This window comes from Pecten maximus, chromosome 10 (genome assembly GCF_902652985.1).
Source record: "Pecten maximus chromosome 10, xPecMax1.1, whole genome shotgun sequence".
In the NCBI taxonomy this organism is placed as follows: Eukaryota; Metazoa; Mollusca; class Bivalvia; order Pectinida; family Pectinidae; genus Pecten; species Pecten maximus.
Window position 1 is genome coordinate 814597 of NC_047024.1, and position 24623 is coordinate 839219.

At 38.6% G+C, this 24623-nt stretch overlaps 1 protein-coding gene across 1 annotated transcript; it reads right to left on the reverse strand.

The window, feature by feature from the left end:
• Positions 1-12689: 12689 nt before the first annotated feature.
• LOC117335687 (apoptosis regulator BAX-like) lies at positions 12690-24258 on the reverse strand. The gene is made up of 6 exons (XM_033895845.1): positions 24149-24258; positions 21671-21823; positions 19258-19342; positions 18847-18982; positions 17832-17930; positions 12690-15774 (listed from the first exon to the last, which is right to left on the reverse strand). Exons 1-6 carry the CDS (start codon positions 24171-24173, stop codon positions 15667-15669), a joined length of 606 nt encoding a protein of 201 aa, XP_033751736.1. The 5' UTR covers positions 24174-24258; the 3' UTR covers positions 12690-15666.
• Between the last annotated feature and the right edge of the window lie 365 nt (positions 24259-24623).

The following is a 24623-nucleotide window of genomic DNA, read 5'->3' on the forward strand; positions in this document are numbered from 1 at the left end:
AGCCCTTGGGCGCTCGGGATATATATGTGTCAACTACATGTATGTCCCGTGCATGTAAGGACTCTTATCAAACGTCATCGTATGAGAGAGGTTCGATTGGATGAGAGTGTTGCACGGACTTTTCGTCCTATTCCCTGCACATACATTGTATCATTCCTGTCCCCCGCTCCCTGTTCATTCTCCACCATGCCATTGGACAGTGCAGACAACTTTATAGCTAGCCCTGGTAAGTCTGTCTTCATGTGTATTTTATAAATGTAACTTTCTATATTCTACATTACATAATTGTTACCGTGGTCGCGTTGTGCACCATTGTCGCGTAAATATATTGTAATTGTTCCGGTCAATGTACTACGTCCATGTTATATGTTTTGTAGGTCTTTATGCAAAATAAAGAACCAATAACCTGAACCCTGGTGTTTCCTTTATATACCTCACCAACGGTTACACATATATCAGTCTGGAACAAGATCAAACGAGCTCAAGTTACGTTGAATCCTGTTTAAAACACTATATTTTCTAACGTTTTTTTCTCTGACAGTAAAACTGAACGGAATGATATGATCATAGATTACGACCAGGTACCAAATGACACATAAAATAAAGAACCAATAACCTGAACCCTGGTGTTTCCTTTATATACCTCACCAACGTTTACACATATATCAGTCTTCTCAACTAAATAAGGACAGTGAAATACACTACAATGTATTTACACATTTGAAAAGAAAAACACACTCTAAAAATGCTCGACTATGTTCCAGGCTTGGAAGATTAAAATACTTACAAACTTCAGTATAAGACATGAAATTAAAGTCGACATTTGCCTTGAAAAATAAAAATAAAATTCAAAAACGTGCGCTGATCAGCTTCGATATGATGGATAAGAAAAGATTGGTGAGGAGACCAGATCTGACAACAGTATTCTAGCTGGCCCCGAACAAGACTTACAAATGTATATATACAAAGAAACAGTTACAATATATATATCATTGTATTAGTATTTATCTATGTCGTGCCAGGCATCATCACTAAACTGCTAGGAAACAATTCCCTTCAATTTTAAGATCTACAACTGCATGGAAGCAATTCTTGTCTCTACAGCATTTGCCACAAATGAGTAATCTCGGAAAACATTTTCTTCGAAAGTGGTTTTTCCATGTTATGCAAAGCACACATCTATGTTATCTATGGCTTCTCATGTTGTATGGAGCATAAAAAGTGTGCTAAGCCAACTTATTAGAGAGGCCAAGTCACCCGAGGGAATCTGACAGTAGTGTGGCTAGACCTGGCTAATTATGCAGATGGATCAATACCACATCCGCTAATTGAGGAAGTTCTACAACACTACTTTATCCCAGATCATATACGGGGAATAGTACGAAGCTACTTCAGCGGAATCCAGGTGCGTTTTACTGTTGGTGAGGATTCAACATCCTGGCAAAACTTGACAGGATGTACCATATCAGTCATTCTGTTTGTCATGGGGATGAAATCTAATCATTACAGCGCTGCGCTGCGCGCTGAAGTGTGTACGGTACTTTTTCAATAGTAGTACAGCAACTGTTGATTGTATTGAATCGCCAACCGATAAGCTTGAAACAATGTATCGACCTTCCTGATTGGTTCTGTGCCGAAAGGGGCGGGGCGAACACGGAGTATGTACTGTACCAGGACCGTGGCTGTGTATACACACGTGTGCGATTATATATAATTACATGACTATGCAAAACAACGACAACTTTTACGTTAAGTTTTAAGCATTTAATAAAGATCTGGTACTCGTTGAACACATGGGTTGTTACACACATATATATGCCATGTTGTTATGAACAACTTATATGATACCTTCAGTGATTATACATATCCACACTGTCGGAAAAATCCAGACATGAACGAAGCAGGGAAATCCAGAGCATCTTAAATACTTGGCTTACATTTCTTTTTGAATTCGATGAATTCCATAACATCTTGAGTCACCTTTTTACTTTTCAGTGGTTTCCGTTTGACGATGGGCGCTAAAGACTTAGTCGCATAAAAAATCTTCATAATTTTGCGACATCCTGATTAGACAAACCGGTCTTATCACTGATGGCTGAATATGAGAGTCCTTCTGAATGTAGATTATAAACAGTTTTTTCTCGTTTTTTTATCTTCACTTTTCCCTCTGGTGTAAACACGGCCCTTGGAATTTTACATGTTTGAAGTAGTACGTTATATGCGTACCGTCGTGTACACCGTGTAGACCTATAGTTTCACCGTCTAGACCTATAGTTTCCCTGTTTTTTTGTCAGACATGTAAGTAACCAAGGTGATTTGCATTACATGTATAAGCTCACAACTACATGTGTATAACTGCAACTTGCAAGGTTTAACCAGCTAAATTTACAATATATCTAATATTTATACATTTAAATGTTTACTATGCAGATGTTCTTTCAATATGGACAACACAGTCAGTGTATTTTGAAAATTACGCACGTATTGATTGATGATCGTCAAGCTAACCAGCCCTTCGAACTTTGTCACCAGCTGACCAGGTCGACCCTTCAGTTCGGGGATATATTTTCCCAATACACTGATTTGAGAGTGGGAAAGTCCATTGTATAGGGTAGATAGCATTTGCACTTCCTTTCACACCTCGTGTACAAGCTAAACTATCTGGGTCACGATAGCGATTCAGTTTACATGTAATTTGGAAGGGTCAAACATCAGACAAAACTGGGTTCCGGAGCACAGGGGCTTGGCACGATGGTGATGACGTTCCATATATGTATGTATAGTATATACATAAAGAATACATGGTCAGTGTCTTAAAATATAAGCTGTATTTTGGCGAGGGTAAAGAAATCGCCACTTTTGTCTTTCTGTCCCGAGCCAGAAATACAGCTTATATTTTAAAACACTGACTATGTATCCTATTTATCCTCCAACAATCCTGAAAATAATCATTTTTATGTGAAACGGTGTCAAATATCACAGAAATATGTTCGTCTTTTAAACGTAGTTTCACTTTGAAGTAGGTCAGTCGAACTGACGCACGTGCTAAGATTCCAAAATACAGCTGTTTTCCGTCACTGCCGTATATACAGCAAAAATATATATACGGTGGGTGTATTCCGACAATGCGGTGGCAGTTGCAGGATAAATCATATATGGACCTTCATTTATAAACTTGTCACTGAATATTTCACTTGAAGAACATTTTCATAACCCGCCATTCTCGCAAGTTTACTCATGTGCACACGAGTGCTGAGAAAGGTGTGTGCATTCAGTTCGACCAATCAAATCAACGCTTACTCAGCGCGATCGACTTTGTTAGAGTACTGTCGATACACAGTAATGTAGTACCAATACCTGTCGTACTTGTGTTACACTTTGACCGTACACACTTCAGCGCGCAGGACGGGAAACCAGGGTGCCCAAGACAGAATCCGGAATCTACCAACCGTCGAATCAAGGTTTTATGGATGACCTGACTCTGACTACCACCACACATGTCCAAGCAAGATGGGTTCTGTCTGCATCAGAGGAGGAATACAGACAAGGAAAGGAAAGAAATGGTCATGCAGCAAGCAGCAAGCCAGTCTGTTGAGCAGGCTGAAGGAGCTCTCAAGCACCGGGACATCGTCGGAGCAACCTACTCAGGAAGACAAGGTGTGGGGATATTTCTAGACGTTGAAAGGTACAGATGATACAGGGGAAAGATTTTTGGTACAGAAGGAAATCCGCAGAGAATAAGAAGAGACCAGGAAAGCTAGGACGGTGGTGATAGGCTCTCAAGGAGCATGGACAAGAGGGGCTGCCAGAATGAAAACTCTCATGGACAGACTTGTTGCGATGTGAATCATTCAGGATCCAGTTCCTGCTGCGGGCAGTATACACACTTTACCACCGCCAGTAAACCTACACCGATGGGGACTAGTTGAGGAGCCAGAGTGCCAGCTGTGCCAGGAACGTGGCACCATGGGGCATATCCTTTCAGCTTGTAAAACCGCACTGACACAAGGACAATACCGATGGAGGCATGGCCAGGTGCTTCGGAAATTGGCAGATGTTCTTGAGGTGGAAAGGAAGAAGAAGGGACCACCTCCATTTCGCAAGCACAATCTATCTTTCATTCGGAAAGAAGGAGAGAGGACAAAAACAGCTTCGAGCAACACATGCATCCTGGAAGGAGCAGAGACATGGAAGATGAGAGTAGATCTGGAGAAGAAGTTGGTATTTCCAGACATCACACGCTACGTCCGAATGTGGTGATATGGTCTGCCGAATCCAGGCAGATTATAGTCATCGAGCTGTCTGTTCCCTGGGAGGAGCGGTGCGACCTGGCTAATCAAAGGAAACGGGCCAAGTATGCAGAACTCAGCGAAGTATGTAGGGAGCGAGGGTGGCGGACTTGGCTGTTTCCTGTGGAGGTTGGATGCAGAGGAATCCCAGCACGCTCTGTTCTGAAGACATTGCAGGTTGTGGGTGTGGTTGGGAAAGCACGCAAGATGGCAATACGCAGACTAGCAGAGGCTGTCGAGCGCGCATCATGCTGGTTGTGGAACAGACTGGAGGAAAGAGACTGGAAGCCATCCATTGACGACAGTGTGTTGACCACCACTGTCGACCGACCATCACGAGGACGTTCCGGGACAAGGGTTGAAACGTCTGGAGACTGATGGACCCGCGGCTGATGACGTCAATGGATTTGCAGTATTCCATCAACTGTATGGGTACATACTTAAGGGGAAGTTGGCCTTAGTTGTGTTTACTGTTAGAGGTATTTATTCATCAATGAACACGGTCTATACACAATAATGATTAGCATGAATAACGTGTAGTAGCTAATCATAACATACACCCCTCGATCTCCCCTAAGTATTTAGTACACACAGACAATAGGATTATTAGTCCTAGAAACAAAAACACGTTTTGAAACTTGAGAGCCATTAAGAAACGTCATAAAATAAATAGATAAATAAATAAATAAATAAATAAATAAAAACCACATAAATGTTCTAAGTAGATACGAACCAAATGTTATTTGGACATGTCATAATCCTAGTGTCCAGCTTCTTCATTGATACGGGGAACGGGGCTGCAACCTGTGGCGTGGGAATTGAGGTAGGAGGCGTCGTAGCCAGAGGTGTGGTAATTTTGTCCATTGGGGTTGCAGGAGGGCCGGACTCTCGAGACGTGTCGGATATCAGGTCGTGGGGAAGGGTGATCAACATTAGATTATGAATGAAGTGAACGTTGTAGGGTTCTGGTAGTCAACGGAGTGGATAGTGCAGTTCTCGTATCCTTACGGGGAGGTTTCGTTTTCTCACTGACAATGGCGTCCGAGAAGGCCGATGTTAATGTTCAATACCAACTACAGCTTTGTCCCATTTTGTAGGGACCAACTAGATTTTGAAATTTGAACGTGATCTCTAACTGCAAGGGGTTTGGTTTGGTTTGGTTTATTTAGTTTAACGTCCTATTAACAGCTAAGGTCATTTAAGGACGGCCTCCCCTGCGAGCGACATGCATGTGTGTGGTGAGTGCGTATGTGTGTTTCGGGAGGCTGTGGTATGTTCAAAAGTTCCGGCCTATCACAAGGAGACTTAACACGAACTGCAAGGGGTGAGAGGTGTTTGGCGTGTTGAGACCAGCGTTGCCTATCTCGTGTGGCGATTCCGTAAAACCTCCTCGCGAGCTGCTAAAGTTTCCAGACAAATGTTGTGTGGGATGTATTAAGCGGTTGGCGAGGGATGAAGTCTTGTATATAACTAATTCAGCCCACAATAATGAACATGCATAAAAAACTAGTCAGACCCTAACTGGAAAAGTGCTATTTCGTATTGCAATTAAGGTGTTGGCAGTGATCAGACGCTTACCATGTATAGTCTCCCACAGCAGCTACTACCAATCGACATGAGGCCAGAGAACGTTTGGTCCACTATCTCATGCTAATCAGTGATGACAAAAGCTACGAGTGTTCCTTGGAGACAGTCTATCAAATCCTTTGAGCCATCAGAGACTTTCGTCACTGTCGTCCAGATAGAAAGACGATCAACCACCACTTGGTAATTACATCCCATTTAGTTATAACAAATATGCACACACATATTAATGATATTGGAATGTAGTGAGAAGTGACCAACGGCGTCATTGGTGCATTCGGGTTAGGCGGAGCAATACAGTTGTTGCAGTGGTCACAAGAGGCGCAAACGGAGGCGATAGCAGGCCAGAATATTGACGTGTAAGCTCTTGAAGTCATGGTTTGATGATGGCTATTCTATCTTGGTGAAATAACACACTACCAACCATATGAAGGTCGTCGTGGCCTCTACTCCTAATAGTAGGGTATAATATTTGTCCTGGAAGAGGAATCATAGTGATGTGATGTAATCCTCTAGCACAACTTTCTCAGGCTCACCTATAGGGTGGCGGGGAATACAATCTGCAGCACAATGGCGTGTGTCAGGAACATAAAGCAAAGGGATGTGTTTTTTTTTAATCTGTCGCCAAACTACTTCAAAGTCTTTTTTTGTTTTTGTTTTTGTTTTAATTATCAACAACTATGATCAAGTTATCGCATCCAAGAACAGAGTGTGGAGTTATATCAAGGGCATTTGCTTCTGGCAGGGGTTCACCCTCAATTGGCGAAAACGATGCATATTCTCGGTCAAATCGAAGGCGTACGACACTTGATTCACTATTCCAAACCACGGCGCGTGTCTGCGATATTCCTGAGCGTCGCACTGCGAATACATAGGTCGGGTTTCAAAATGGCCTAAGAAGCAAATACGATAACTTGAATGTCATAAAATATATAACATTTCTTCATTTGTTTTTTTAGGAAACTGAAAATGCTGATAACATGTTAAATATCATATATATGTTTTAAATAAGAAGTTTCATATTTGAATACAATTAGGAACAGGAGATAAGAATGTGATGTTTTTTGAGTAAGCGAAATTGTCTGAAGGTTAAAAACACAACTTCCTGTTGCAGTTCATTCGTAATTATGTACTAAAACATCTTCAAACAGTATAAGATAAATTGCTCAAAATATAGCCATTAGGATTTTTTTTCCAAGTAGTTAAAATTGTTTGACGTTATTGCTATGTATTTTTAAAATAAAAACGAGCAAAGGGGAAAATCTGTTTTACATTGATATGGAAGTGAACTGAAATGCAGTGTTTATACTAGGTTTTATTAGTACTCAGGGACTGACACCTACACTAATAACCAACTAAAGTGAAATTTCCACTTTCAAAATGCTCATACATGTTGCTCGATAACAAAATATATTAAATATTAAAATCCTGAAGGAATTATCTCACAAGAACGCTACACGATAGATTTATATTTGTTTATACAGTAAACCACCTAATCTGGAATCCAATCTGATTGGCCATGTCAGTGTTGGTCTACATCGTAGTTCTAAGTATTCAAGTTAACCATACCTAATACATGGAAGATGGCGGTTGGTAAAGGAATCTACATTACTCGAGGTTTGTCTAAAACCTTTTTTTGGTTCTCTGTCCAATAGAACACAGGCAATACTAATCCTTTATGCTCCGAGTGGTACTGACATGGCACAATGTCCCGTGAGTGCCGATAGATCCAGTTCTCGTAGCCACCATCATCACTGAGGTGTTCACTGATGTAGCCAGCTACCAGTGATATTTGGTATGTAGCCAGCTACCAGTGTTATTTGGTATGTGCCACATGATATTGTCCGAAGGTATTCCATGTCTAACTTTGGAAAGTCACAATTATCCGCAGTCGCATCTAGTTTGACAAATAGTGACTTGGTCCTGCTGGTAAGATCTGGATCATCTTTCACCACGCTGGGCGAAGGTGTTGTGAGCCAGCCCCTTATCCTTTACGTCTCGCTCTAGTGTTTTAAAATCGGATTCCATTGAGTCAGGATGGGTATTACTATTCAAACGAGTAACTCGATGACATCAATGAAATAGTCGGCAAGTTTTTTGAAAAAAAAACAACAACCCCAACAAAAACAGTCATTGCTTGAATCTTTGTTGTCAAACCACGTGAATGCGGCAAACCATCCCTAAATCCTCGATCAACAAAGACATTTACATCTTTCTCCAGCCAGGAGTGACTATCCATGATGGCCTTTGTAATGTTTGCATCATTACCGCTTCCGGGAAAAGGTCCTACTTTGTCCAGAATGTAGCCTTTGATCAGAGCTCAGGAATAAAGATATATGTATCGTCCAGTATTACAGTCGCCCGCTTGCCAGAATGTTTCAGAGAACACCGTGTTGTGCTCAAGAATGTTTTCTCTTGTAAGATGTTAACGTCCATGGAGCAATAGTTATGTCTAATGGTTTTACTGTGGAATGAAATGTTTCGATACACTAGAAACCTACATGTTAAAAAGAGTTGAACACTGAGCTTAACAGATTACACATACCACTGTCAAATAAAAAAAAAATGAAAATCATATTTTCTATGCAAGCGCCTGTGCTTTTACCCAGAACAACAGCAGTGCATCCTTTGTCAATAGAAGACGAACAATGTGTTTTTGTCCAACCAGGTCAGGGTGCGGCTTTCGTTTCTAATAAGTCCTGAAACACTTTGCACACCACATGCTTTTAAAATAACAAATAACCAATTGTGCTGGGGAAGTCTTATGCTGCTAGCAGATTTCTTGGTTTTAATATCTGGCCTAAATTGAGACAACTTTACAACCCGCACCTACACAGCTATCTCGCTATCAGAACGGTACTATATTACATGTTGAAAGTTTTCGTCTGACGCGATTTTGTAAATAGGATAGAAGCGCTTTAATAAAATATTTCAAATCATGGGCATAGAAGCTTTTTACTTGAAGAAAGTATAAAAATGATGTCAAAAGAACAAGGCCCTATTGGACCCGCCCCTTCCGGAGGGGAGGGAGAGTGAGCGAGATAACATCTGTCCTGTGAGCGAATTGACATACCCTGTGAGTGAGTCAACATACATACACCATGAGTCAACACGTCTGTTCTGTGAGTGAATCAATATGTCTGTCTTGTGATAGAGTTAACTGCTATATCATGCGACTGAGTTAAAACCTTTGTCCATGTCCTTCGAGGGAGTCAACATCCGTGAGTAAACCAACATATCTATATCATGAGCGAACATCTGTGAGTCAATCTTTCGATTATGTGAGTCAACATGTCTTGTGAGTTAGTCTACACCTCTGTCCCGAGAGTGAGCACACATCTGCCCTGCGAGTTAACACATCTGCCCTGTGAGTGAGTCAACAATTTGTTCTGTGAGTGGATTAATATCTGTCTTGTGAGTCAGTTAACGCATCTGTCCTGAGAGTGAGTCAACACCTCTGTCCTGTGAGTGAGTCAACACCTCTGTCCTGTGAGTGAGTCTACACATCTGTCCTGTGAGTGAGTCTACACATCTGTCCTGTGAGTGAGTCTACACGTCTGTCCTGTGAGTGAACCCACATCTGTTCCGTGAGCGAGTCAACACCTCTGTCCTGCGAGTCGACACCTCTGGCATGTGTGAGCCCACATCTGTTCCGTGAGTGAGTCAACACCTCTGTTCTGTGAGTGAGTCAACACCTCTGTCCTGAGAGTGAGCCAACATCTGTCTTGTGAGTAAATTAACATCTGTATTGTGAGTAAATTAACATGTCTTTTGAGTGAGTCAATACCTCTGACCTGTGTGTGAGCCCACCTGTCCTGCGAGTGAGTCAACACCTCTGTCCTGTGAGTGAATTAACATGTCTTGTGAGCGAGTCAACATCTGTCTTTTGAGTCAAAACCTCTGTCCTGTGAGTGAGTCAACACATCTGTTCTGTGAGTGAATTAACATGTCTTGTGAGTGAATTAATATCTGTCTTGTGAGCGAGTCAACACCTGTCCTGTGAGTGAGTCAACACATGTCTTGTGAGTGAATTAATATGTCTTGTGAGCGAGTCAACATCTGTCTTTTGAGTCGAACACCTCTGTCCTGTGTGTGAGTCAACACCTCTGTTCTGTGAGTGAGTCAACACCTATGTCCTGTGAGTGAGACAACACCTCTGTCCTGTGAGTGAGTCAACACCTCTGTCCTGTGAGTGAGTCAACACCTCTGTCCTGTGAGTGAGTCAACATATCTGTCCTGTGAGTGAGTCAACACCTGTCCTGTGAGTGAGTCAACATACCTGTCCTGTGAGTGAGTCAACACCTCTGTCCTGTGAGTGAGTCAACACGTCTGTCCTGTGAGTGAGTCAACACCTCTGTCCTGTGAGTGAGTCAACACGTCTGTCCTGTGAGTGAGTCAACACCTCTGTCCTGTGAGTGAGTCAACACGTCTGTCCTGTGAGTGAGTCAACACCTCTGTCCTGTGAGTGAGTCAACACCTGTCCTGTGAGTGAGTCAACACCTCTGTCCTGTGAGTGAGTCAACACCTCTGTCCTGTGAGTGAGTCAACACCTCTGTCCTGTGAGTGAATCAATATGTCTGTCTTGTGATAGAGTTAACTGCTCTATCATGCGACTGAGTTAAAACCTTTGTCCATGTCGTTCGAGGGAGTCAACATCCGTGAGTAAACCAACATATCTATATCATGAGCGAACATCTGTGAGTCAATCTTTCAATAATGTGAGTCAACATGTCTTGTGAGTTAGTCTACACCTCTGTCCCGAGAGTGAGCACACATCTGCCCTGCGAGTCAACACATCTGCCCTGTGAGTGAGTCAACACATTTGTTCTGTGAGCGAGTGGTCACCTCTGGCCTGTGAGTGAGTCAACACATCTGTCCTGTGAGTGGATTAATATCTGTCTTGTGAGTGGATTAATATCTGTCTTGTGAGTCAGTTAACGCATTTGTCCTGAGAGTGAGTAAACACATCTGTCCTGTGATTCAACACCTCAGTCCTGTGTGTGAGCCAACATGTCTTGTGAGTAAATCAACATCTGTCTTTTGAGTGAGTCAATACCTCTGACCTGTGTGTGAGCCCACATCTGTCCTGTGAGTGAGTCAACACCTGTCCTGTGAGTGAATTAACATGTCTTGTGAGTGAATTAATATCTGTCTTGTGAGCGAGTCAACATCTGTCTTTTGAGTCAACACCTCTGTCCTGTGAGTGAGGTAATTACACCTGTCCTGTGAGTGAATTAACGTCTTGTGAGTGAATTAATATCTGTCTTGTGAGCGAGTCAACATCTGTCTTTTGAGTCAACACCTCTGTCCTGTGAGTGAGGTAATTACACCTGTCCTGTGAGTGAATTAACATGTCTTGTGAGTGAATTAACATCTGTCTTGTGAGCGAGTCAACATGTCTTTTGAGTCAACACCTCTGTCCTGTGAGTGAGCCAACACATCTGTTCTGTGAGTGAGTCATCGTCTGTCTTTTGAGTAAATTAACATCTGTCTTGTGAGTAAATTAACATCTGTTCTGTGAGTGAGTCTATACCTCCGTCCTGTGAGATAGTCAACACGTCTGTCCTGTGAGTGAGACAACACATCTGTCCTGTGAGTCTACACGTCTGTCCTGTGAATCAACACATCTGTCCTGTGAGTAAGTCTACACATCTGTCCTGTGAGTGAGACAACACATCTGTCCTGTGAGTGAGACAACACATCTGTTCTGTGAGTGAGACAACACCTCTGTCCTGTGAGTGAGTCATCATCTGTCTTTTGAGTAAATTAACATCTGTCTTGTGAGTAAATTAACATCTGTCTTTTGGGTGAGTCAACACCTCTGTCCTGTGAGATAGTCAATGTCTCTGTCTTGTGTACAACTTGATATAAACACCACATATAGTTTTATGAGCAGAAAAGATTTTTAATCTGGTTTTGAAGATTCATTCATTTACAAAAATTGAAAATGTGAGTCAAATTCATCATCCTCTGATATATCTGGCAAGTAGTTCCCTAGAACTCAGGACAATAACATGGTATGTGTATGTTACAAGAATGGACATAGGATGTAACATTGTCAGCTTCATCAATATATTACCTAAACCTCAACGGACAATAACTTAAAACAAAATCAATAAGGTCACAGTCTATTTGAATCAAGAACATCCATTTGTATAATGATATTTCAATTAAAAACATAAGACAACATTATTTTGTATTTCACAAGTCAAACACAACTAAAATAAAAAAAAACTTAACATTTCAAGCTGATAAAGATAACATTCAAAATGTTTAATTACCAAATCTCATAATATATGCCCATTTTATTTTTTATACTTTTGGTATACAATGTATGTCATTTACGATACTCTTATATGAGAAATAATGAAATGTTACCTTATAGAGATGTGTGTGACTGATCTAGAACAAGCCGGCTAGTGTTAACATCATTGATCACCCACAAACTACAAGATTTTGTTTTACATCACTTTCATGAGTCAGCAGAGGGTCACCAAAATAAAAAATTGCTAGACTACTTTCAATATCAACATTTGAATACTTTCAATATCACTTATATGAAAAATGAATTTATTATTCCTCTTTATCTCAAGATCTAGAATTTTTGGGATTTACAAAACAAACCCCATTTTTAATTCTTAAATTTTGAAACTTTGGCCATATCTGTTGTCTTTAATGCAACTCAATAACCTGGATGCAGCCCCTGTTGTGAGGACATTACGGTCAGTATATGACTGACTTTGACTGTTTGCCTATAAGTTATATAACATGGGTGTATTCACTCAATAGCACAGCTATTGCAGTTGATTTATTATAAACTGTTAAAAAATTAACTTTGACCAATCAGACCAGCTCATATACAAATGTTGTATGAATTTTAACCAATGGTAGCATGTGTTTTATTATGAAATTCAAGTAATCCGAGCAGCTGTTTTATTGTCAATATGCGATATATAAGTAGCTAATGATGTGATCACTGTGACTAAAACAATATACACACTGGCCCTTAAGTACACATTGTATGTTTAACATCAATTGATTCTATCACTGGGTTACTCCGACACTAGTACCGTTTCTGAAAACACTCCAAAAGTTGTGGTTCTAACAACAAAGCTTAACAAGATTTATACTGCTTAGCAGTGAACTTATAATATGTACTAAACAGCATCACAAATCATATAAAATATTACAAAACTAAATCTCTATGACAAAGGAATAATGTGACACTATCCAAGTTGAATACAGTTAAGTACAGTGACCAGAGTACTACTGGTTCACTACCCCCATATCAACTGTCCAGAAAGTTGACTCCTGGGTACTAATGTCCGACACTTATAGACATACTGTTTGATAAACGTTCTTATGACATTTAGCTTCACAATATGTATCACTTTTTCAGGAAAAAAAGTTTTATTAGCACTTTTTTTTTTACAATAAGCAGATGTTTGGAAATCAATAAAACAACAATGAATATAAAAACATTATACAACTCTTCCATTAACCATTGCTTAATGGGATATGAAACACTCATAAAATGTTATCTCCCCAGAAAAAAGATTTCCAATCAAACATCACACCTACATTTTAACATAGGGTGTAAGAGTTCATGATTCAGTAAATTATGAAGGACATAATGATTCAGTAAATTATAAAGGACACCATGATTCAGTAAAACAGTTATAAGTCACCTTTTTTTCTGTCTTAACTAAAACTACTCACCAGATTGTGTATGTCTGTGTCATGTTTAAAATAATGTACTAATATGACAACTCAGACTATGTACATTAACAAAATCAATTTTAAATACAGTAATACTTTTTAATATTAATTGATAAAAAACTCAACATTAAAACTGTGAGGAATGATGAAATAATGGATGATCCCTCGAGCAGTTCAACAGTGAGGAAAAATGAAATAATGAATTTTCCCACAAGCAGTGTAACTTGGCGGGGAGAATATCAATGAATGATCTGCAGCAGTCTGCATGTGGAATGGAGAATGTTCGATCAGTAAATGTAAGAGGAATATAATGAAAGAATTGATGGACCCAGCCGTACATATTGAGTAGAATAATGAATGGTCCCCTGCAGTACAACTAACAGGATTAAGGCTGGTTATGTGTAACCTGGTTTGAAACGGTCCAAGTGGAAGGGAACTATTCTGGGATATAATAACACATCTATTCTGAGATGTATACAGAATAATTTATATTATTGTGGAATTTTCTGTCAAATACCTGAGTATAAATAATAACTAGCAGTTAGATATGCTCCTTTCCACAAATAATTATAACATCTACTGAAATACAAATTAAATGCAAAAGTCATGCTTAAATATAAATCCTAAAACTAGAGATAGTCTGACATTTGTTTTCAGACAGGCATAACTGGAACCCTCAGTAACACATACTTTTCACTTGCCAGCTTTGGTAACAATATGTGTCGGTTATCCTTATTCCAGGTTTAACCAACTACACTGCCTCAGGATAGACACCCTGCCAAACTGAGTCATATCACTTAGAAGATTTATGAGAATCAACAATTGTTTTGTTGGGTAACGGTGAATGCTTGTAAGCCACAAACAAGGCTCAAACTTTCACAGATCAACAAATATTTCATGTCATAATACAAAAATGTACCTTCATTGGAGTTCAAGGGAAAATCTTTGATTGTTTTGAAATATTGAAACATTATTATGAATCTGTAACATTTAAATAGAATTTCTTATTCACCTCACTTCCCTGAATACATGAAGATGTTTTTATTGGTGAAAACTATATGACAATATGACTATATGAAATTGAGTTTGCAATGCCTTTCTGCTTATTACTACAATATCTTTTAGATGAAAACTAACATCTACATTATCAATGTTGAGTAACAATGAAATATTCAGGATAATAAATTAAGTGGATCAAGTCACAAACTCACAATTAACACAGTTTTATCTATTGTTACATCAGACATCCATCAATAGGTAACAATAATGTTTATCTATTGTTACATCAGACATCCATCAGTAGGTAACAATGATGTTTATCTATTGTTACATCAGACATCCATCAGTAGGTAACAATAATGTTTATCTATTGTTACATCAAACATCCATCAATAGGTAACAATAATGTTTATCTATTGTTACATCAGACGTCCATCAGTAGGTAACAATAATGTTTATCTATTGTTACATCAGACATCCATCAATAGGTAACAATGATGTTTATCTATTGTTACATCAGACGTCCATCAATAGGTAACAATAATGTTTATCTATTGTTACATCAGACATCCATCAATAGGTAACAATAATGTTGATCTATTGTTACATCAGACATCCATCAATAGGTAACAATAATGTTTATCTATTGTTACATCAGACGTCCATCAATAGGTAACAATAATGTTTATCTATTGTTACATCAGACATCCATCAATAGGTAACAATAATGTATATCTATTGTTACATCAGACATCCATCAGTAGGTAACAATAACGTTTATCTATTGTTACATCAGACATCCATCAGAAGGTAACAATAATGTATATCTATTGTTACATCAGACATCCATCAGTAGGTAACAATAACGTTTATCTTTTGTTACATCAGACATCCATCAGAAGGTAACAATGATGTTTATCCTAGTCTTGATTGCTGTAGTGTTATTATGACTTTCCTTTCAACACACATACTCTCTATAATACAAATACTTCGGAGTATAGGACACCGGCCTTTATCAGGAGGCTAGGCGACGTCCAGCATTGCACAGTTCAATTCCTCAATAATATCTCTAAATTCAATGACTGGTTTTGTACAGGTAGACACCGGCACTGAGGGCCAAGCCAACCACAAACACTGACATCACCTGGTTCAACGGCGTTCCGAAGTATTCAACGATAGCCTCCTGTAATGTAACATAACAGTAGGCATGGAAAAGGTTTTAAATAGCATATTAGCAGTGATAACTGTCAGAAGATAAAAAAAAAACAGAGACGGGATACCGTATTAAGTCACCCTTTCACATTGTTAAATCTGTAATACCATCGATCCCTTCCAAACAGTTAAATTGTTATACCACCCCCTTCCACACAGATAATTCTGTAATACCACCCCTCCTACACAGATAATTCTGTAATACCACCCCTCCCACACAGATAATTCTGTAATACCACCCCTCCTATACAGATAATTCTGTTACACCACCCCTCCTATACAGATAATTCTGTAATACCACCCCTCCTATACAGATAATTCTGTTACACCACCCCTCCTATACAGATAATTCTGTAATACCACCCCTCCTATACAGATAATTCTGTAATACCACCCCTCCCACACAGATAATTCTGTAATACCACCCCTCCTATACAGATAATTCTGTAATACCACCCCTCCTATACAGATAATTCTGTAATACCACCCCTCCTATACAGATAATTCTGTAATACCACCCCTCCTATACAGATAATTCTGTAATACCACCCCTCCTACACAGATAATTCTGTAATACCACCCCTCCTATACAGATAATTCTGTAATACCACCCCTCCTATACAGATAATTCTGTAATACCACCCCTCCTATACAGATAATTCTGTAATACCACCCCTCCTACACAGTTAATTCTATAATACCACCCCTCCTATACAGATAATTCTGTAATACCACCCCTCCTATACAGATAATTCTGTAATACCACCCCTCCTATACAGATAATTCTGTAATACCACCCCTCCTATACAGTTAAATCTGTAATACCACCCCTCCTATACAGATAATTTTGTAATACCACCCCTCCCACACAGATAATTCTGTAATACCACCCCTCCTATACTGATAATTCTGTAATACCACCCCTCCTATACACATAATTCTGTAATACCACCCCTCCCACACAGATAATTCTGTTATACCACCCCGCCCACACAGATAATTCTGTAATACCACCCCTCCTATACAGATAATTCTGTTATACCACCCCGCCCACACAGATAATTCTGTTATACCACCCCGCCCACACAGATAATTCTGTAATACCACCCCTCCTATACAGATAATTCTGTAATACCACCCCTCCTATACAGATAATTCTGTTATACCACCCCTCCCACACAGATAATTCTGTTATACCACCCCTCCTATACAGATAATTCTGTAATACCACCCCTCCTATACAGATAATTCTGTTATACCACCCCTCCTATACAGATAATTCTGTTATACCACCCCTCCTATACAGATAATTCTGTAATACCACCCCTCCCACACAGATAATTCTGTAATACCACCCCTCCCACACAGATAATTCTGTTATACCACCCCTCCCCACACAGATAATTCTGTTATACCACCCCTCCTATACAGATAATTCTGTAATACCACCCCTCCTATACAGATAATTCTGTAATACCACCCCTCCTATACAGATAATTCTGTTATACCACCCCTCCTATACAGATAATTCTGTTATACCCCCTCCTATACGATAATTCTGTATACCACCCCTCCTATACAGATAATTCTGTAATACCACCCCTCCCATACAGATAATTCTGTAATACCACCCCTCCCACACAGATAATTCTGTTATACCACCCCTCCCACACAGATAATTCTGTAATACCACCCCTCCTATACAGATAATTCTGTAATACCACCCCTCCTATACAGATAATTCTGTAATACCACCCCTCCTATACAGATAATTCTGTTACACCACCCCTCCTATACAGATAATTCTGTAATACCACCCCTCCTATACAGATAATTCTGTAATACCACCCCTCCCACACAGATAATTCTGTAATACCACCCCTCCTATACAGATAATTCTGTAATACCACCCCTCCCACACAGATAATTTTGGAATAGCTCTAATATATTTTGATATATATCCGACTTCTTTAATTGAAACATACTTTGGGGTAAGAAACTTATTAAACACCAAGATTATTTACTTACCCATCCTCCTCTCTCAATGATCCAGGGAGCAACATTTTCTATGATAAAATTGACTACCCAATTGACAATTGCTCGTATCAGGGCAATTTTGTCTAAAGCCTAAAAATAGAAGAAACAAAGCAAATCAATGTTTTCATTGTATACAACAAGATAAATTTATGTGAATGATCAGAAGAGTACCGTGATGTCTTTATGTTAGACTATCAGTAGAGTACCGTGATGTCTTTATGGTAGACTATCAGTAGAGTACCGTGATGTCTTTATGGTAGACTATCAGTAGAGTACCGTGATGTCTTTATGGTAGACTATCAGTAGAGTACCGTGATGTCTTTATGGTAGACTATCAGTAGAGTACCGTGATGTCTTTATGGTAGACTATCAGTAGAGTACTGTGATGTCTTTATGGTAGACTATCAGTAGAGTACCGTGATGTCTTTATGGTAGACTATCAGTAGAGTACCGTGATGTCTTTATGGTAGACTATCAGTAGAGTACCGTGATGTCTTTATGGTAGACTATCAGTAGAGTACCGTGATGTCTTTATGGTAGACTATCAGTAGAGTACCGTGATGTCTTTATGGTAGACTATCAGTAGAGTACCGTGATGTCTTTATGGCAGACTATCAGTAGAGTACCGTGATGTCTTTATGGTAGACTATCAGTAGAGTACGGTGATGTCTTAATGGTAGACTATCAGTAGAGTACCGTGATGTCTTTATGGTAGACTATCAGTAGAGTACTGTGATAGAATATGTCTTTATGGTAGACCATCAGTAGAGTACTGTGATAGAATATGTCTTTATGGTAGACTATCAGTAGAGTACTGTGATAGAATATGTCTTTATGGTAGACTATCAGAAGATTACCGTGATAGAATGTCTTTATGGTAGACTATCAGTAGAGTACTGTGATATAATATGTCTTTATGGTAGACTATCAGAAGATTACCGTGATAGAATATGTCTTTATGGTAGACTATCGGAAGAGTACCATGATATATTTTATGCTGTCCTACCTTTAAAGCCATTCTGTAAGCAAAATAGAAGAGAGATCCTACTCGGCCCCAATTGTAGATACCGTCAGAAAAGAAGCTCTTGGCAACATTTAGGAAAGTTTGGTGTGGGGCATCAGGTGGCACTCTTGTACACAGACTAAAAGAAAATCAAATAAAATTAATGTTTCAATAAAAACTACAGCATATATTTAAATGTATTCATCTTCTTTCAGAAAACAAGAGTAAGTTTGTACCATTGAGATTGGTGTTTATAAATCATTTTTATAAGGAAACCATTATATTGAATTTTCATAAGGAAACCAAACTGTACAGGATGATGATAATTGATGCTGTTTGGGTTGGATGATGATGTGTAAAACATTCATTGTAAACCTCATAATTTTATCTGTATTAAACAAAATCTTGACCTACTTTTGTATATTTTCATTGCGATCTAACTCATCTCCTATACAGCGTAGTGCTCGACCAATCTCGCGTATATGTTCCATGGGAGGCCCTGTGAAGAAACACGACTCAAATTAAGGAATGCACTATACATATCTGTCATATGGAAAGTAATTATGTTATTCTGAAATGGATGGATGGAGAACATTTTATAATCTATTTTTGTTTCTAAACAGGATATTTGCTGTTTGTATTGTAAGGAATTATCAGCAATATTTTAAGTGTTATCTTTTTACCATTATACTTTGATAAATGGCCAGTGCCTTATACGGAAATTGATGAAGTTACGATGCAGTAAGTATATCTATGATGATATTACACAGTAGTCCTTCAACTATAACATTTTTTTCATTTTGTCTCTAACATATACATGTACATATATATCTCCCAAAAATACTACGTTTGCATCACATGAAGCGTTTATAGAAATTAAAAGAGAAATTATAGCATTATCTAAGACTAGATACAAAATGGCCTTTGTCTGTAATTTCAATTCTAAAACTCAAAACAGAAACGGTTATGTAGAACCAGATGTTAATTTTATTCACTCACTTCTCTAGATGAGAATGAAGAACTATACTCATATTTGTATGATTTTGAAAAGTTGAAATTATATTATATTACTTTACAAAGAACTAGTCAATGTAAAGTAAAGCCAAAGTTAATAATCATGGCAATAAATTGCTTGAGTTAACAAAGTAACATACAATGGTTGAATTGGTAAAGATGCCCAAATTGGTAAAACTTCATGTAGTGATGTCAGTGTTATTGATTATTTATTGCTGACATCAGATATGCTTTAGTTCACAAACAATTTTGAAATACTGGACTTTAATTCATTAATATCTGATGTACAATGCAGAACAGCTTTGAGCTTTCTATGAAAGGGGGGTCTGGGGGACCGCCCCCAGTGGGGTAACAAGGGGCAGAAGTGAACATCTAAATTTTACAGAAAGAGGAATTCCGCTTAAAGCAGAATATATTCATGTCTGATAATATAGACATATATTATACAAAATGTAACACAGATGAAGTTCTATATACTAAATGGTAATCTAGAGGAGGAGGGCTAGTGATAAAGTATAATTAAGGACACATTAACCACTCAGCCACCTACTGAAGTTGATATTAAAGTAATGAAACCAATATTTTTTTTCATTTTGCCTATTTTCAGATCAACTGTATATGTATGACAAGCATTCTCAGACAAGTACAAAATCTGGGAGGGGATCTATTACTGAATGTGGGCCTGGTTCCTAAAGACTTGATAGAAGGGAGAGGGGGCTTATTGCCAGTCGAGTACGATACCTACCTATAAATAGATACACTGGTACCTACCTATAAATAGGTACACTGGTACCTACCTGTTGGTGTGCCACAGGTACCTACCTATAAATAGGTACACTGGTACCTACCTGTTGGTGTGCCACAGGTACCTACCTATAAATAGATACACAGGTACCTACCTATAAAAAGGTACACTGGTACCTACCTGTTGGTGTGCCACATGTACCTACCTATAAATAGGTACACTGGTACCTACCTGTTGGTGTGCCACAGCTACCAGTGATTTTTCAGCCTATTTTGGGAAAAATAACTTTCCTGGAAATTGGGAAAATCTAACGCGGAAAATGATATTTTTGGGAAAAATTGTAAATTCGAATTACAAATAAATTATTATATACATTAAAACAATAAACGAACAATTAAAATTTTAATGGAGATCACTTTGGTTTTATTTTTTCTATTTTGTTGTGACAGTGTTCACAAGGGTATTTGTCTGTCTTTTTTGTTTTTGAACAAGAGGATCAGAGATCCGAGGTCCTCTGCGGACAAGTGTTCTGGTCCCTCAAAATTAATTCTCATCAAAAGGCGTCAACCTGATTTTGGTTTTCCTTTAAGTAGACCCATGTTGACTTGACAGTCGGTGTCCAGCTCGGCGACTGAAGGTGGCGAAGATACCGACGTAGCAGGCTTTGTCTCAACAATCGGAAGTGGAATGGATGGCATGTACTATGGGTTCTGATAATGCCGTCTGTGTTGGTGTTTTGGGTTTAAATAGTTCAGTCAGGGTTTTGGAGCCCTTGCTGTCGGATAATCGTATTTTCTTTGCGTAGTACTTGCCATTATGTGAGGCCGCCATTTTATGGCGATTTGTGATCACCCAAGCGTTTGCACATTACTTGTATACTAATGGCAAAAACAGCGACCGGGTCAAAATATCCGGAATTGAAATCGGTAATTATTTGGGAATTTCGGCTGGACAATTGGGATTTTTTTTAATGAAATCTCATTGGGAATGGGATCGGTACCCGACTCTATTTATATAGGCTGAAAAATCACTGGGTACCTACCTATAAATAGGTACACTGGTACCTACCTGTTGGTGTGCCTGGCTCCTGAAGATCATCTGTTGCTGGCACTTGATCTGCAACATCTTGTTGAATCCGTTCATGGATGAAATTGTTCAACAAAAATCTAGCTTGGTGACCAATGTCGTCCTTAGTGAGTTCTGTTCTGGAGCTCTTTTTACCTGTAGAGTGCATGAGCAGCAGTCAACGTGACATTATTCAACATAATAAGAATTAATGTTAGGGGTCATCAAAGTAGCCATTGAAATAACTGTAATTCATAGGTAATAGCAGGGCATTTTTACTACATGGCTTTTACTAGAGTCTGAAAGTAGAGGTTTTCACTTCCTAAAACGAGTTTTGACTCACATAGTCCAATTATGATATTGGATTTGAAGGAACATGTATGTCAAACAACAATCTGTATTTGACATGTTTTGATTTTTTATATTTGTGATTTAAATTTGACTGCTGAAATCAAGGTTTAACTGAAAGTTGTAGACTACTGACTACACTTAAACCAATATTGACACAATTTTTGTTTGTATTTTGATGGCTGGACTCCAAAATATGAATATTACAATAAATAAAATCAATAAATGATTAATTATTAATCAATACTTGTACACAGCAGCTTGAGATTAATTTTATACTTACTCCTTTAGAGGATGCAATGGAATTTTTATACAACCTTTCAATTACACCTTGTATATAACACACATTTACAATTGAATGGCCAGTCACAGAAAATTTTACTAGTTTCCTCAGACTCTAATATCCTGTGATACCTTTAATTTAAACCTTCTCATGACAGGAGGCTAAGCTATGGATACTCCAAAAATGTTAAAGAATTGTATACCAGTATACATGATGAAAAACTTATGATGGACCCTTTGTTACCTCTAACTTCCAATGTTGGATTCAATCAGTCCACAGGGTTGCTCGACGTTGGCATTTTGTCTAAATATTGGTTGAAGTACCAAATTTTTTTTTTTTAAAAGCTAGACAAACAAATATATGATTTTATTAATGCACACCTAGATGCCATGGTTATAGCAACATTAGAAAACAGTGGTTGAGCACTATATACTATTATCAATTCTACCATGTTTGCTATGCAACGCTTGTTTTGATTGGTTTAAAACCATGCGTTATTTTCCAATAATACACGCTCGTGTCAATAACACACGCTCGTGTCAATAACACACACTCGTGAGTCACGGCTGTTACAATCTTTCCCCTCCGAAATCGTGCATTTGTAAACAAACATGGCGGCGCCAAAACATTTGAACGTCGAAGACCATGTATTTTACAACGGAGAAATTTAGCAGATTGTTAATTTCTATCCACCCAGAGCAGACTTTGCTTAACAATTATTGAATATGTTGTAAGGTCTATTTCCACAGGCAACCTTGGAGAGCATTTCTACATGAATTGCTTGCCAACATCCCCGAAAGTTATCGAAACGGCTTGGAATCGACATCGGCTTTTGAATATTAATTAGCATGCGCGCCTTATCGTTTCTTGTGAATTGTAACAGCCATGTAGCGACACATTTCCCGGGGTTTCGTTGCCGTTTTTCTATTAGGAAGAGGTAGATCTCAGAACTAAACAGTACATGGTAGAATAGAAATAATCAACTTTAAATTTGACTTGTGTATTGTTGCAATTGCAGGATATACAACTCGGACTCGGATATTTTGCAATTTTAATTAATAACTCAGGCCTGTGGCCTTCGTTATTAATTTAATTGCAAAATATCCTCGTCATCGTTGTATATCCTGCAACAATACACAAATCATCGTTAATTATTTCTTAAATAAATATTATGGGTGTTCATGATCAATAACTGTTCATTAGCCTGTGTTACCCTATCCCTATACCAGGCTTCAAGACTTTTTGCCAGATACACTTATCTGTTGTAATGGCATATCGGATATTTGAATGTCTAGGTACTGACAAATGTACACATGCATGTGTCAAAAATCAAATGTTTGAAGTGTAATGCATGTGTCCCTAAAATGTGGTTTTCTTTGGGGGCGAAGACTGTGTGAAGGAGGGAGTAGTAAAATACTAGAGAGTATAAAGGCCACCTTACTACTGAGACAAGTGGGAATTTTCCTTAAGCCTAATTTTTACCTGTATAGTGACAGGTTGTAACCTTAGGCAGGCCTAGGCTGTTTCAATTGCTGAATACTCCTTCATATTATTACATCTGGTGTCCAGGACTGGCAGGAGAAACTAATTACTCAATGTGTGCGCATAGAATTGATTATTTTGATGGTTAAAAATAAAATTCATGAATTAAATACATAACGATGTATCAAGTAAAAACTGTGCTGTGATGATTATTTTTCCCTGACTTCAGAGTGTAGATCTAGACTGTGCGTGCATTCTTTCATGCTCAGATGTTTAAGATTTTACCAACCGTACCGGTCTAATTTTGGTGTGTCAAAAAGGAATTCTGTAAACATTTTATTTTGTATCCTACATCGACTGATACTTACTTGTAGCAAGAGGATGTGCTGCCATTTTAAAGATCTGTGGACAGTATTACACGCCTAATGGATGAAAATAAAGATAACGGGCTTCGGGCGACCTTCAACTGGCAACCATGTTTTTCTTCACTTCCGGAATACGAACAAGGGAGGTAACATGTAACCTACACTGATTTATAGGGCGCACGTTATAATTTCCCACTGTCTATTTCTCATTATCTGTCATCGTCGACAAGGTGTCAGAATTTGAGTGTAAGATAAATCATTATTTCCAATGTGTGAGTAAAACGAATCTTTAATATATGAAGATATATACAGGAAAGGACTAATATATATAGGCTGAGCCTGTTGTGCAATCCCTTTTGCGACCCCCCCCCCCCCCCGCCCCGTCCGGAATTTGTTTTTTAGTATGCTCTGTGGTGCATTCTAGTGCATTGTAAACACACAAATGATGGGTTTACCGATAAGAAATTTTGAAAGTGTT

Excerpts from the sequence above, each read along its gene's own strand:
- LOC117335687 (XM_033895845.1), bottom strand. The coding sequence starts at position 24,173 with ATGGCAGCACATCCTCTTGCTACAA. Across the intron at positions 21,824-24,148 it reads AGCACATCCTCTTGCTACAA|GTAAAAAGAGCTCCAGAACA; the intron begins GTAAGTATCAGT and ends TGCACTCTACAG. Across the intron at positions 18,983-19,257 it reads CGCAATGAAAATATACAAAA|TCTGTGTACAAGAGTGCCAC; the intron begins GTAGGTCAAGAT and ends ATTTTCTTTTAG.